The 14,782-nt window shown below is 62.1% G+C and overlaps 1 protein-coding gene across 7 annotated transcripts in view; it reads right to left on the minus strand.

Annotated features, from left to right (window-relative positions):
- Positions 1–1,044: 1,044 nt before the first annotated feature.
- SLC45A4 (solute carrier family 45 member 4) overlaps positions 1,045–14,782 on the minus strand; it is a 72,669-nt gene continuing 58,931 nt past the window's right edge. For 5 of the 7 annotated variants that reach the window (XM_057735405.1, XM_057735407.1, XM_057735406.1 and 2 more), the window contains exons 3-8: positions 11,638–11,826; positions 10,144–10,323; positions 8,592–9,625; positions 7,750–7,849; positions 6,491–6,702; positions 1,045–5,603 (exon numbers count right to left, since the gene is read on the minus strand). In XM_057735405.1, the coding sequence (XP_057591388.1) occupies positions 5,241–5,603; positions 6,491–6,702; positions 7,750–7,849; positions 8,592–9,625; positions 10,144–10,323; positions 11,638–11,826 (2,078 nt within the window). In that variant the 3' untranslated portion in view covers positions 1,045–5,240. The remainder of the gene's footprint in view (positions 5,604–6,490; positions 6,703–7,749; positions 7,850–8,591; positions 9,626–10,143; positions 10,324–11,637; positions 11,827–14,782) is intronic. The other 2 variants (XM_057735409.1, XM_057735410.1) reach the window with 2 other exon arrangements.

Below are 14,782 nucleotides of genomic sequence, written 5' to 3' on the forward strand. Positions count from 1 at the left end.
AACCAAGGCCCTGGGGCCTCCCGGTCTCCATCCCCTTGATGCCCAGGTGCAACCCCGGGACCCCTTGGCGACCTCGCCCTCCCCCCCTCCCGCCCCGCAAGGGTCCAACCCAACCCCTTGTCCCATCTCCCATCCTCCGGCCGGCCTCCGCAGACCCCAATTCAAGGCCACGCTGCTCCCCACTCCAGGTCAGCAGCCTTTGAACAAACGAACCCATCCTGAGATGGTATCTCACCAGCTGCAGTGACCTTGGACAAATCCCACCCCTCACTGTACTTCCACTTTATTTCCGCTGCCCAGGGCCCCACCCAGGCTGTGTGGCACACACCCCACGCCTGACGGCAGCCTGGCCACTCTGGTTGGCTTGGCCAGAGCCGTTTCTGAGCTCCCCGGTTTCCTGGAAGGCTCTCTGACCAGCACGCAGGACCCCACTACCCACCCACCAAGGCTGTGTCAGGTCACCAGCATGCTGGGTGGGTGTCATCCCCGACTGGCTCAGCCTGAGGGCCACCTGCGCCGGGTGAAGTGGAGGGAGCAGAGAGGCCCCTCCCCTCTGACAGGTACCCCGGGGAGGCGGGGGGTTCTGACACGGGCCCCCAGCTTTGGAGTTGGGAGAGCCTTTGGGAACACTTCAGGAGCCCATACCTAGTCCACACCCACTGGCAGGCCTTGGCCAGAGGGGGGTGTCTCCGCCCTCCCGGCACTGGACCCACCCAGGCTCCAAGGGGCGGGGGTGCCTCGGTCCACGGCCGGGCGCCTTCCCTGCAGAGGCAGGGGCTCAGGGAAGTCACACACACCATCACCTGGCAGGGAAAGGTTTATTAAGATTCAGTCACAGAGTAACAGTGAAACAGACGCAGGGAGAGCCTGGTCTACACCCAGGGGAGAGCGCGTTACACAGACAGGCCCGTGTGCACGGAGGGCGGGAGGGGCAGACAGTGCCACGCAGCCACATCCACCAGGAAGAAGCCACGCGGGGACCAAGGCTCTGCGTCGAGACACACAAACACCACGTGTGCCCACCTGATAAAAAACTAAGCAATGTGCGATATTACTCTTCTTTATAATCCCTTTTCCTCATAAAACATTATGTGTTTAACACACACTTATATCACTGCTAAAATCAGCAAGAGCTAGTGTAGTGCTCCAACTTAATAAGTTGATAAAAAAGAGTTGTCCTGTGACCAGTTCACAATGGAACTAAATAGGTTTTGTTCCGAGATGCCTGGGGAGTTTCTCTGGTAACAAGAGGCATTTCCAACACTTGGGTCATTCCGCCACCAAGAGACAGTCCCGGTCCGTAGCGCGTGGCACGGTGCCCCTGGCAGCCCGGGGGAGGGCTCAGCTCTGCAGAGGGCCCCGTGCAGCCAGCCACGCCCGAGGATGGGCTGGTCGAGGGGCCGGGACCGCGACAGCTTGGCTCCCCACGAGGAGGTAATGACAACAGCCCCCGTGCGTGCCGGGTGTCCAAGGGCCGTGCGGAATGGACACCGCTCTGCGGGCGCTCCGGAAGTGGGCCCTCGGGGCAGCCCCATCAGGCGGGCCGGAGCCCCCAGGCCCGGAAGCAGGCAGAAGATGGATGGTGTCTTAGAAGCAGCCACTTACAGATGTAACACGAAAAGTCAGGCGCGTCTGTTTCTAGCAGCAACCTTCGCAGGAGGACCCCGGCAGGGGTGCTGGCCGGGGTGGCCAAAGGGGCACAGAAGCTCGGGTGTACGCCCAACGGCTCGAAGGTGGTTCATGTCCAGAGAATCTGGTGTTTGACAGAGTCGCCCCGTGGGGCAGCTGTCCCTGTTGCTGGCTGCTGCTCAGCCTCAGCCACAGAAGGGAAGGGCTGTACCTCCTGGAGTGTTTTTCAAACATGCACATGAACAGCCCAGGCCTGGGCCGCCCTGAAGGCTGGAGAGAAGACAGCCCTCCCGCACAGGTTCTACCGGCCACTCCTGCCTCCGCAGCAGCCTCTCAGAGGCTCCACCTTGGGGCCTGGGGGCCAGAGAGCGACTTCTCCCCCGTCATGTCTTTAAGAAACACACCCTAGGACTATTCTGAGCCAATGATCTTCTCAGGGCCCAGCCATCCGGCCTCCTCCCTCCAGGGGGAGATGCTGGTCCCCCGGGGCCCTCTCAGGGGCAGCAGACAGCACCGGGGGGACCCCACGGCCAGCCCCCCGCCCACCCGGGGACACCGCAGCGCGGACCCTGCCGACCGGACGGGGTCAGGGCGCCGCCTGGCCGACACCGACGGCCCCTCGAGCTTCCCGCGGGCGCAGCCCCGCACCGGGCAGAGCGCCACCAGGCATGTGGGGCAGCTCTTTAAAAGATTCTTCCCTTCGCTGACTTTTACAGGGAACCAAAGGTGCACATCAGACCCAAGTGTTTTTGGTAGTGAGTCCATTTATACGACACGGCAACCAACCAAATCCCTGCCCAGCACGCCGCCTGCCCGAGGCCCGCAGACCCCCGGGGCCCACTCCGGGCGCGTCTCCAGCGCCACCCACCCGGCCAGCCTACCCGGTGGGTGTCACAGCCCCCCGGTCACCGCCGGACCAGTCCCCTCCGCCGCCGGCCACAGTGGACCTGCCCGCCTGGACTATCTGAGGTACGGCGAGCACAGGCCCCCGAGCCACGGGGGGGGGTGGGCCGCCAGCCCGCCCTGCCTCTCTCAGCTTCTCTTAAGACACAAGGTGACGACACAGCTTCAAGTCAGTGCGACCTGGCAGGAACCTCGCTGCCAGGGCGGGGCTGAGGTGAACGCACCCACCCCCAGGCGACCGGGCGAGGGCCGGGAGGGCGGCGCTGCAGGCCGGCTCCTCCACGGCTCCTGACACAGACCGCAAGGCACCTGCCCCCCCAGGCCCACACAGGAAGACACATGTTGGTCACAAACATCCACGGGGCTTCCAAAGCTGTAAAACTCCCCCGCTTCCGCGTGGAGCCGCCCACGGGGACCACGCCCTCCGAGGGCCTGCCCCGCGCTTTCCAGTGTCGTTCCTGTCCTAACCTAACAGCGACTTCAACACATGTCCTCTGACGTCTTCCCTAGCTCAGATCACGATCTCAAGGGTTACCACATTTCGGGGGGGGTCCTGCCACAGGCCCCTCCTGCCCCTACCCATCAAGCCCCAGGTGGGCCCCGGACTTGGGAGCACCGGCGGTGGATGAGGGCAGGGCCCGGGAGCTGCGGCCCTTCTAGCTGGTTCACCTCAGAGCTCGATTGGGACTCCTCCCCCCGCCCCCCACCTTCTCTGCTCTCTGGCCTCCCTGTTTTCTAGCTGCCAGGAGACCGCTCGAGGAGCAAGGCAGCTAAACAGAGGCTGGACTCGGATGACACGACCAACGGCCCTGAGAATCACAGTAAGAGGACCTGCCATCCTAAAGCCATGAAGACCATCAACTTGCATATACGTGACCTACCAGGGCACCTGCTGGGGGGCGGAGAGGAGAAGCACGCACCGGATGGCCAGTGGGGACCTCAAGGACACCGCTGGGGCCTGCAGTGGTGGAAGGACTTCCGCATCCAAGCACAAGATCCCTGAGGCCATGCTCCAGCTGGGATGCACATCGAAAACGCTCCCGTCTTCCGGTGGTTCTGTGTGACCCTGGGCTTCCGAGGAAGGACACGTGGCCTGTGGACACGTCCGACGTGGACAGGCACCGCTGCTCCTCGGGCAGAAATCACACACTACACAGTGCCACCAGCGATGGAGAGACAGGGCGAGACCAGAGGCCGGTCAAGTACGTTAGACACGGCTGTTCCTTTCAACACACAGAGAATTCAAGTAGTTTAAAAACTGCTGAGTTTCATCTTGAAATATATATATATATTTGCTTCAGAATAATCATATTGCAGCATGATTCTCATGCATTTTACAGTACTTTATTTAAAAAAACATCAACTTGAGGCAGCAAAGTATGCCAATCCTCTCACTTTCTCTGGGTAATGTGCAGAAGGCCTCCCTCTTTCTCCTGAGATCAGTACACTGAGACTGACCATTCCAAAGAAGAAAAGCAGACACTGCTTAGTTATAAAGAGATTGTGGTTTGAAAAGCATTTCCAAACAGCTGCAGCATGTGACGACTGCACTTCCCCGGAGTCTGAGCTTGGCTCTCCACTGAAACCAGAAACACCGCGCCGAGCTGACCTGTGGAGTGGACCTTCCTTCTGTCGCAAGACCCACTTTCTTCACTGTGAGGTGGTTCTGATTCCAGCGGCCAGTGGGGTGAGCAGGCGCGGAGGTCAGAAGGGTGCAGAGTGTCCAGCTTGCGGGCCTGGCAGTGGGGTTTCCCCCACAGATGGTTTAAAGATGAATCAAAGTGCCATGAAAGAGTCCCAGCCTCTCCGGGGAGCTTCAGACGGGCCGACGGGCCGAGAGCACAGGCAGGGGCAGATCACCAGCTCAAGGGCTGCCCCCTCGCTGGTGGCCCGGCCCGGCCTGGTCCAGCCCGCCAAAGAGAGGGGTGCCTGGAATCGGGCCTTGCAAATTGCCCTGTCTCCCCAAGAGAACCCAGGGGCCCTGCGCCTCCTCCCAGCTTTGGTGTCACCGCACCACGGCCCGCCGTCCAAGAACGGGGCTGCCCGGGCGCAGTGCGTCAAACTCGGAGGAAAACAGGAGATGCTGTTCTTCTAAGAAAACCACAGCTTTGGAAAACAAAACAAACAAACAAAAAAATTTTCTTTTCTAAAGTAATCATAGAGAAAAATACTCTCCAATAGCTGCAGCACCAACAAAATGTGATGAGATCTGACAGAGCGTCCAAATACCTGTAGGCGTCCACAGGGAAAAAATGTGATAAAAATGTTTTAGTCACTGACTACACGACTATTATCTGAAGAACTCAGATAAGATATAGCAAAATACATCAGATATTTTTTGTTTTCAATTATAACTTTAGAAATGCAAAAATCTTATTTTTTTCTAAATCGCTTATAGTCTGTATTGTAAATCTGGTTTATAATTTTAAAACATGCAGAATAATATACCTGCAGAATAAAAGATAAAGTGAAATTAAAAGATCTTTTTGGATTAAAAAAAAAAGATTTCAAATGATTTTTTTTTAATTGTGGGAAAAGTAATGAACGTGGTACTTTTGCCTAGTGGGGCAAAGCTACCCTACAACCACTGAGCCTCCAGCTGGGTCTGTGCTGCCGCAGAGGCCACAGCAAGCCAGCCGGCCGGGTGGCGACCACCTCCCGCCCCCTCCCCCGCCACGGCCCTGGAATGTGTGTGCAGGGGGCGCGGCTCAGACCATGGACTCGGTCTCCACCAGCCCCTGTGGGCCCTCCTTCCGGGACAGCTTCAGGACGGTGGGCTTCTCCACGCTGCTGCTCCCGCCTTCGCCCGGTGCCTGGGGGGACAGGCCCTTCTGCTCCTCCTTGGCCTCTTCAGACACGTCCGGGTAGATGACCAGGAAGGCGGCCGTCAGGAAGCCCAGGAAAGAGCCCACGGAGGCCACCATGGGGATGACGCGCACGGTGCCCACGGCGTCGACCACGCTGCCCAGGGCGGAGGCCACCAGGATCTGGGAGATGTAGACCTGGCAGGAGAGGATGGCGCAGTCTATGCCGAAGCCACGCTTGGAGCTCCCGGGGCTGTGGTGAACGTACTGCAAGAGGGGGGCACACAGGGGAGCGTGAGGGTGGGGCCCGCGCCCTCGGGCACCGTTCCCTGGGTCTGAACGTTAGCTCCGAAGCCCAGACACGAAACCTGCCTCCCCTCACCTGCCTGGCACCCACCCAGCCTGTCTCCCCGTCCGTCTGCCCTGCCGCCCCCACCCCTCCTTCCGTCCAACATGGCACTGCAGGTTCTGGCCACTGAGATAAGGCAAGGAAAATAAGTTACACCTGCTATGGACTGGGAAGGAAGAAACAAAGCTCATTATCCAGGGATGACGTGTATGCAGAAGGCCCAGAAGGACCCATAACTACACTACGGCGATTAACAGTACACGCCGCGCTCAGGGGTTGCTACCAGGGCTCAATGCGATACAGTGTTAACTCTCTCCAAGCTGATTTATGTCATCAATGTGTTTCCGATAAAAAAGCCCAGAAGCTGATTCTAACATTTAAATAAAAAGGAAATGGTCAAGAATAACCAAGAAAATCTTTAAGAACCAAGTTGCAGGACTTGCACTACCAGGTTTCAGGTCTTTCATTACGTAAGACAGTGCAGCATCTGTCTGAGGACAGACAGACGCATGGAAGGGAATACAGAGACGCCCCAGACGGACACCTGACTCATGATCATGGCCCGGCGGTGCGGGTGGGGACGCTGGGTCACGTGGCCATCCTCACATGGGGAAGCCATAAAGATCCGATCTGCCTTCGAGCCCACACACGAAGTCTCCCCCAGGGAGACCGCAGGCCGAGGGTTCAAGTGCAAGGGGAGACGTGGGCAAGGATGCTCCACGCAGGAAGCAGCAGCGCGAACCGCAGAGCCACCCCCAGCTGTGGCGCTGCGCCCCAGGACCTCCCTCCCGCCCCCGCCACACACCTCCTTGATGTCGTGGTACTGCCCGAGCAGGGCGTAGGGGCAGTAGGAGATGCTCATGGACACCACGCCCATGGTGCTGATCATGACCATGGCCACGTAGACGTTGGCGAAGACGGCCATCACGGCCGTGCCGACGGAGAAGCCCAGCGTCCCCAGCACGTAGATGGCCCTGACGCCCAGGTCGTAGCTGTCCAGGTACTTCTGCAGCAGCGCTGCGGGGAGAGGCTGCCACAGTGACTGCGGGCACTGCCCGCTCGCTCCCTCGCTCCACTGCCCTGCCCGCCGCCTCCGCCGCACTCCGCCTGGCTCGGGGACAGGCGGACGTCCCCTCCTGTCTCCCCGTCCGGCCACCAGGCGCTGCCCCTGAACGGGCCGCAGCTCGCTGTGCCCCTCTCCACTGCCAGGGGCTCTGCGCCTCAGAAGTCAGCCCTCTTGGTCCCAGACCCCCTAACCTAGTCCTATCCTGCAGCTCCCTGAGGCCTCCCTGCCCTGCGAGGCCAGGCCTTTCAGATCTTCGCACGGACCCAGGCCCACGGGGCGCCCTCTCCGGCTGGATGCCTAACCCTGCCTCAGGGGCTGAGTCACCGCTGCTTCCTCGCGAGCACCCACCGCTGTGTCTGGATGGACATCCCCCTGCTCCCCGTCCTGAGAAGCCCCCTACTAAAGCACTGACAGCACCGTGACCATCACGCTGGCTGCCTGCTGCCCCTGGCCGCTGCCCTGGTCGTCCTCAGGTAGAGGGGACCCGCCCAGGCTCGGCCAGGAGACTCCTAACTGCAGCTCTGCCCCGTTTCCAGAAGTGCCGGCACGTGCCATTCCCTATCCCCCAGGACACAACTGACCCCAGGGAAAGGCCACTTGTCTCGTCCAGCCACCCTGACTGCCCGCAGGCCCCAAACATACCGCATGCGCTCAGGCAGGACCCAGGACACCCGCCCCACCTCCCCCAGCCTCCTGGCTCAGGGCACAGCTCCTACAGTGCGGCCACCACACGGAGCCCTGGTCAGACCCCTCCCCGAGGAGCCCGGGCGGGCACCTGCACAGAGGGCAGCCCGCAGGGGGTCTCAGGACACCGCTTCCTGGCATCAGGCTGCGGTGGCTTCATCCCAAGATAAGGATGAGTGGGTCTCCATGCTGCTGTCCCTACGGGACGGGCCTGTCTGGTCAGCGACCGCCGCCCACACAGCAGGACACCTATCGGTCTTTCCAGGCACAGAGCACATCCAGGCACACGGCTCACCTGACTGGGGACCGCTTACCTGAGCAAGTGGCACCGGTGGCCGCATAGATGACCAGGCCCCAGCAGCCCATCTTCACGCCCGCATTGTAGGCATGCCAGGCAGTCGTGTTAGAAGGAGCCTGTTCCAGAAATGAGACTGGGGTTCAGGGGTCAGGGGCAGCATGCTGAACCTCCCGGCAAAGGAGGTCATTTCACATCTTCTATGTTACATCACACACAGGCAAGCAGCCATGGCCCAGGCCGGCATCTGTAGCAGACTGCTCGCAACCTCCCCAGCCTCGCTCCTGCCCGGATCTGGGCAGATGCAACGTGCAGCTCCCGCCTCTGCCCTCTTGAGCCCAGCGGCTGTGCAGAGCGGCTTGGACAGACCGGGACAGTGAGGACCTCGTGGAGCAGGGAGTCCTGAGCCTGTGCTGTGGCCATCCCTGAACTCCCGACCCGACCCCACCCCGTGCGGCACGGGCACAGGTGCGAGTCAGCTGATGCCATGAGGACTAGAAGCCACGCCCAGCTGGCCCGGCCACAAGCAACAACAGATCGCTGTTTTAACCCTCAAGGTCCAGGGCCATTTGTACACGGCAAGAGCTGGCCTGCCTGCCACGGGTCCTTGGTGCTCCTGCGCTTGCCAAAGCCTAGGGGTTTGCTGTGGACCCCAGTACGAATGCCCTCTCAGGTGCACAAAATGACCCCTGACCGTGGTAACAGGGGCCCACGCTGGCCGGCGACCTGCCGTGCACACCTGTAGCTTTGGGGGTGGCCTGCTGGGTGCCGGGGCCACCACGAGCTCAGGGCACCAGGCTGTCACCATGACCAGGCTCCACCCCTCCCCGAGGGCCCCAAGCAGGGGCCCCGGGCACTCACCTTGGGGTCCCCCTCAAAGATGACCTGGCCCATGAAGTCGGTGTAGAACACGGCCTCGGCGATGACGGAGAACCAGGTGAGCAGGTGGCAGAGGCAGAGCCGCACCAGCTGCTGTGGCATCTTCAGCATGGAGAGCCAGAGCAGCCGCACGGTGGTCTCGCCCTCGCCCTCCTCGCTCTCCGTGTCCCCGCTGGACGTGGTGGCCCCGCTCTGGTTGCGGCGCCGGCAGCGCTGCCGCTGCCGCTGCTGCAGCTCGTGCAGGTCGCTCATGCTGCGCGAGGGCTTGATCAGGACCACGGCGTGGGCGCGCCGGTAGCGGTAGCGGTGGGACCCGATCTTGCCGTAGTAGGAGAAGGTGCTGGAGGCCTGCCGGCGGAACACGTGCCGGCGCCGGCGCACCGAGCCCGCGGCGGCCGAGGGCTTCACGTCCACCCTGCTGTAGCCGCCCAGACCATCGCGTGGCGCGGAGCCGCCTCCATTCGGGAGGCTGGCTGCGTTCAGGTGGTTCTCCAGCAGGGTCTCGTCCTCCCCAGTGGGCTCGCGGAGCAGTGGAGGCAGGCGGGGCGGCCGGGCCCGGGTGAGCTCCTGGCTGGTGCTACAGGGGGTGCTGGGGTAGGAGGCGTCGTGGAAGATGGAGGGCTCGATGTCGTGCAGGAAGAGCAGCTCGGGCTCCAGGTCCAGCGCGGCGTCCGGCACGTGCAGCACCGAGTCGCTCTTGCTGCGCACGATGCCCGCGTCCAGGCGGTCCAGGGCCAGCTCGTGCTCCGACTGCACCTCGTCCGGGAACAGGGCACCGCCGTCCAGGATGCTGGCGTGGGGGCCGGGGGCCGGTGCCTCGGCCGTGTCCACGCTGCGCTCCTGCTGGGGGCTGTACTGCTCCTCGTGGATGCTGAACAGGTGCAGGGCCACCGACACCGTGAAGACGACGGACGCGAAGAAGAAGAGCACCTGGTTCTGCGTTCGGAACCAGGCGCCCAAGAAGGTCTGGGTCCAGTCCAGCCCCCCCAGCACGTAGCCGACGGCCCCGCCGAGGCCTGAGGGGAGGGAGGGGATGGAGCGGCGGTGAGTGGTACAGGTGCCCTGGCCCCCAAGAAGGGACATTAGCCGGGGGAGGGTTCACCCCCCCCCCCCACTAGGGCCCAGGGCCACCACTCAGAGAAGACGGGAGGAACAAGGAAACCAGGAACGAGAGCTGAGCCCGGGTTTGGAATCCTGACCTCAAAGATTCCTGCTTCATGAATTAGGAAGGGAACAGCCAGCTGCCCTGGGACTGTCCTCCGTACCAACCTCCATCCCCTGAGCTCAGGAGCCCACGTTCCCATCGGCTGGGAAAGCTGCCTGACGACAGGGGGCAGCCGGCACAGCGCCCTGGGTGGGGGCCACCTGGCCAGACCACAGGTACTTGGCCCTGGCAGGGCCCCTGCTGGCTGCCTTGCCCACAGGGGCCTGAGATGAAACTGTACGCAGAGGCCACGGGAGCCGCCCCCCGCCCCCCGCCCCCCGCCAACCTCAGACGAGCTGGGTAAGGACCGGGGGCAGGGCGTGCTCTCACCGGCGGAGAAGGCGTGGATGTTGAGGGCCATGTCCTGCTCCTCGCTGTCCACCACGTCCAGCAGGTAGGCGCGGATGGGCCCCTCGGTGGCGTCGGCGCTGAAATCCAGGACCACCACCCCCAGCACCGTGAGGACGATGCCAATGGGCTGCCGGTTGGGGACATCGCCGAGGGACAGACCTGACAGGGCACAAAGGAGCAGGCCATCTCAGCCCAGGTGCAGGAGGTGACCTCCTGGGGAGACGGCGCCCTCCCGCCCCAGCGTCTCAGCAGGGCACGTGCTCCCTGGCGCGGCCTCGCTGTACGGAAGGTGAGTTGTGTTTTTCTCGTTTCTGGGAAGCGGGTTGTGAGCCGTGGCTAAGCACCTGCCTCAGGTGCGTCTGGTCTGAACCCAGAGACCAGCCTGCTTCCCTGACAGGAGAGCCGAAGCTGGTTGTACTGGATTCCCCACCCTGGGACCGCTCCCAAGCTCTGCAGATGAGGCGGGTCTCAGCCACGCCCGCCCCACAGGAGGGCAGGGAACCCGCTGGCGACCTCGATCCACGATGCCCGGGAGAAACACAGGCGCGGCAAGAGAGGGCACCAGAGCGCGGGACCGGAGCTCCCGGTCTCTGCGTTTGGGCCACTGGGGCTGGGGCCACCCCCACAGACAGGTGCCTGAGAAAGCCACAGTGTTCCCTGCGAACTGTGCCTGCAGGTGCCGGGAGGGTGGCATCCCCGGACTCCGGATCCGGGAACGTCCGGAGGGAGGGGAAGTGGGCGAGGGCGCCGCTCAGGGAGGCCTTCCTCAGCCGCCCCCACCCAGCCGGGGACTGAGCTCGCCGCCCCCAGCCCCGCGCAGCCTCCGAGGAGCTGAGCGAGGCTCTGGCTGCAGAGGAAAGCCTTCCGCTCCCCGCCCACCCCCGCCCAATTCCCGAGCCTCCCAGCATCAGGGACCCCCCACCTGACCTGACCTGACGCAGACGTGGGGCAAGCACGCCTGTGTCAGAACACACGTGCATCGTAAAAAAATAATTGCCAGAAAACAGGGTTTTGTTTTTTACCAGTTCTGATGGGTGCTCCCAGGGCAAAAGCTATTTTCCCACATACAGTTGCTTTAATTGAAAACAAAACAACAACGAAGAAAACAAAACAAACCACAAGTACACGAAACAAAAAAACAAGTATGCAGCTAGGTCTGGACATTTTCAATACCAAGTCTAAGAAAAGGAGGAAAAAAAAAAAAAAAGAGAAAAGATAATTTCTGAAATAATGCTGGAAACAGGACGTGGTGTCAGATACGCATTAAAAACAAACGGATCACAACAGGAAGCGCTCCCTGAGAACAGGTTCCCACAGCGTTCCCACGTGGAGCCTGTGGCCTGGCCACCGCCTGGGCGCCCAGGGCTCTGCACAGCTGCCCCGGCCGGGACCGGCCGGCCTGCACTCTTTAAACCTGCACATCGTTATCGAGTCCCGGTCAGGGCTCGGCCGCACGCGGTGCAGGACACTCACCGATGGCAGAGCCGTTAAGGAAAAGCGCCACTCCGAAGAGCACGCCCACGCAGAGCGCGAGGATGAAGGGCCGCCGGCGGCCCCAGCTCAGGGTGCACCGGTCACTCGCGGAGCCGATGAGGGGGGTGAAGATGAGGCCGAGGATGGGGCTCAGGAACCAGGTGAGGCTGTAGTACTGCTCCGGAAGGCCTGCAACAGACACGCGGGCCGTTACAGGTGTGGCAGCGCGCGCACCCCTGCCAGCTGGAGACCCCCCCTGTGCCGACGTCCCCACCTGCAAGGCCGGGTTCTGACATCAACCAAAGCCCACCTGGGAGCTGCCGGGATGCACGCAGCCGCCGGGCACGAAGCACACGGAGCGGCCCTAGAGCCGGGGCCGGGCTGCCGTGCACACGTGCAGAGCGCCGCGCCCGGCCCACACGGCTGGCACCACCGCGGCCGCACAAGGGCAAGACCCTCTCATGCTGCTGGTGCAGACCAGGGCCCGGGGTCTCAGGGGCTACTCACCGCTACCTCAGGGACCAGGCACTGAGCCTCCGTCAGCCCAGAGCAAGGCGAGGACCCGCACTCCTGGGACCCTGGGCCTCACGGGCCAGAACCTACCACGAAGGTCCTGGGAGGAGCCTCGCAGCCACTGAGGCACTAAATGGCCCCAGCGGTGTCACCTGAGCAGCTACGGAGGGGCGCCAAGAGGGAAGCAGCAGTGTGTGTCCAGCTGCAGCCGGGGGCCGCACCCGCTGCTTAATCCGCCAGCCGCCCAGCACGGGAGGGTCGCGTGCGCATTTCACGTCTGCCTTGGGGCACAGAGTGAAGCTGCAGGAGCCCCAGACTTAAACCCAGGGCTGCCTGACAGCCAAGTCTACGCACCCCCTCCCGCCCACTCTACATGCTCCGCCCTGTGACGCAAACCCAACGCCCGTCGCCCCGGAACACAGAAGAGCCAGGCTCATTCACACGCGGGACAACTTGGCGGAATCCCCCACGGGCCGGGTGCACAAGGGGCACACGCTGCGGGTTCCATTTACACGACATCCAAGGGGCAAAAGGAGTCTCTGCCGCAGAAGCCAGGGTGTCGGTCGCCTCTAGGAGGGGCGGGGGCTTCAGGCATGTGCTGACCCTGATCTGGACCGGGGGCCCTGGGGACAGCTCGCCCGGCTGGGGACTTGGGTCAGGCACCTCTCTGTACGTCACACTTCAATGAAGAGTCTACTTAAAACAATAAAAGGTGCTTTGGCACGCCAGCGATTCCGTTAGCTCGTGTTTTACACCGCCAAAGGCGCTGAGAAATGGAACACTGTGCTGAACCACTAGGAAAAATAAACTGCGCTGGAGGAGGAATCATTTCCAAAGGAGGAGGGGAGCACCTTCCAAATCCGTTGCTAACGTGCCCATGAAAATATTTACGCATTCAGCCTAGAATTCAAGGTGTCGGCCTCGACCTTTACACCACACAGAACCTCGGGAAGGGCCAATTCTGTTCCTGATTCAAGTCAGCAGAACGCACTGGTGTTTCAGGAAACGAGAAGCTTGCTGACGGTGCTCCGCTGACGAGCTGTGCTTTACACGCAGGCCTGGGTCCTCGGTGTTCACTGTCAAAGTCAGGCATCGGGGAAAGAGACGGCCATGCCGGCCACGCCAGCCACCCCGGCCACACCGACACGTCCACGCTCAAGGACGCAGAGAAACAAGTCCCTCACAAAACCACTTAGCATGTGCGATGTAGTCAGTTTCCGAGAGAAAGGAACGTGTTCTCACCCCAACGGACACCGACTCTTACCTCTGCTGGGCTTTTCAAACGTCACGACTTTACGAACGAACAGTGACCGGCTTGGCGACGGGGCTCCGTGCAGAGCTGCAGCACGCATGCGCACGCACGGGAGCTCCTGCCATGCCTGCTGCCTCCTGGGGGCCTGGCCTTCCCGCTTCAGGCACCAGGAAGTGGTCTGGGCTCCTACGCCTGCTCTCACCTCCCTGCCTGATTCCTGCGAAAACACGCGGGGGGCCAGGCACCCAGGAGGCCCCCACTCACCCAGGCCATACACCCACACGTGCGGAACCACCTGCATGAGTTCCGAGAGAGGACACCCCTGAGGGTGGCAGCCCACAGAGGTCCCAGTGGTTGTTGAACTGAATCAACCCTGAGGAGCACCTGCGGTGGGGTCACCCCAAAGACCCCAACTGCCGACCTGAACGCCGGGCACCAGGTCGGGAGAACAGCACCCTTGGGTCTGAGGGAGAGAAGCGGACAGGGTGCCAGGTAGAGAGGGAAAGGAGAGGCGGCTCCTTCGGCTGTGGCCGGTGGAACTCTTCACAGAGCTCCGTCCCACACGCCTGCCTGCCTGGACGTCGGGGACACAGGAGGAGTCAGGACTGGGTCCGAGCCTGGCAGGGCCCCCTGGCACCTCAGGTGGGCGTGGCGGGCGGGAGGCTGCCGGGCAGGGCAGCCCTTTGCTACTTAGAGGAGAGGTGTTCACGTGGACCCCTCTCCTTCTCAAGGTCACTGCTCCGCAACACGACTGACCGGCTCTGGGCCTGTTCTTGTTAAGAATGTTGCTACTTTTTTTAATGGTTGAAAAAGATCAAAATAAGAACATTTCCTGACATGCAGAAAGTTGATGACATTCCAACATCAGCATCTGTAAATGCAGTTTTACCGGAACGAGGCTGCACCTGTCTGCAGACGAGCAGCTGCTCCGAGCTCCATGGCAGAGCTCGGAGCCGCTACAGACACGCGGCCGGAGCGCTGGGAACACGCCCTCGGGCCCCGCAGCCCTGCTCTAGACGTGGTGCAGCTGTGTGTGGTCCCGAGTTCGTCTCCTGAGCTACGCTCAGCCGGCCGGACCACAGCGGACAGAGGGATGTGAAATTTCCCAACGACGACTGCGAATGACTGCGGGGCTGTGCGCGCCTCTGCGTCACGGGTCTCACAGCTCTGGTCCCCAGGGGCACACGCACCTCGCTCCTGAGCCGACCCTTCCACCCCGTGAGCTGCCCTCCTGACCGCCGGCGACGCTCCATCTGTACCTGCAGTCCCCTTTACCTGGGGTCAGCACTCCCCCCGCCGACTCAGGCTGCCTATTCCCACCTCTTCACCCCACCCCCTCTGGGCCGTGGTAATTTAAGAGCAGATGGGTGGGTCTTGCTC

This window comes from Hippopotamus amphibius, chromosome 5 (genome assembly GCF_030028045.1).
Source record: "Hippopotamus amphibius kiboko isolate mHipAmp2 chromosome 5, mHipAmp2.hap2, whole genome shotgun sequence".
NCBI classification, from domain to species: Eukaryota; Metazoa; Chordata; class Mammalia; order Artiodactyla; family Hippopotamidae; genus Hippopotamus; species Hippopotamus amphibius.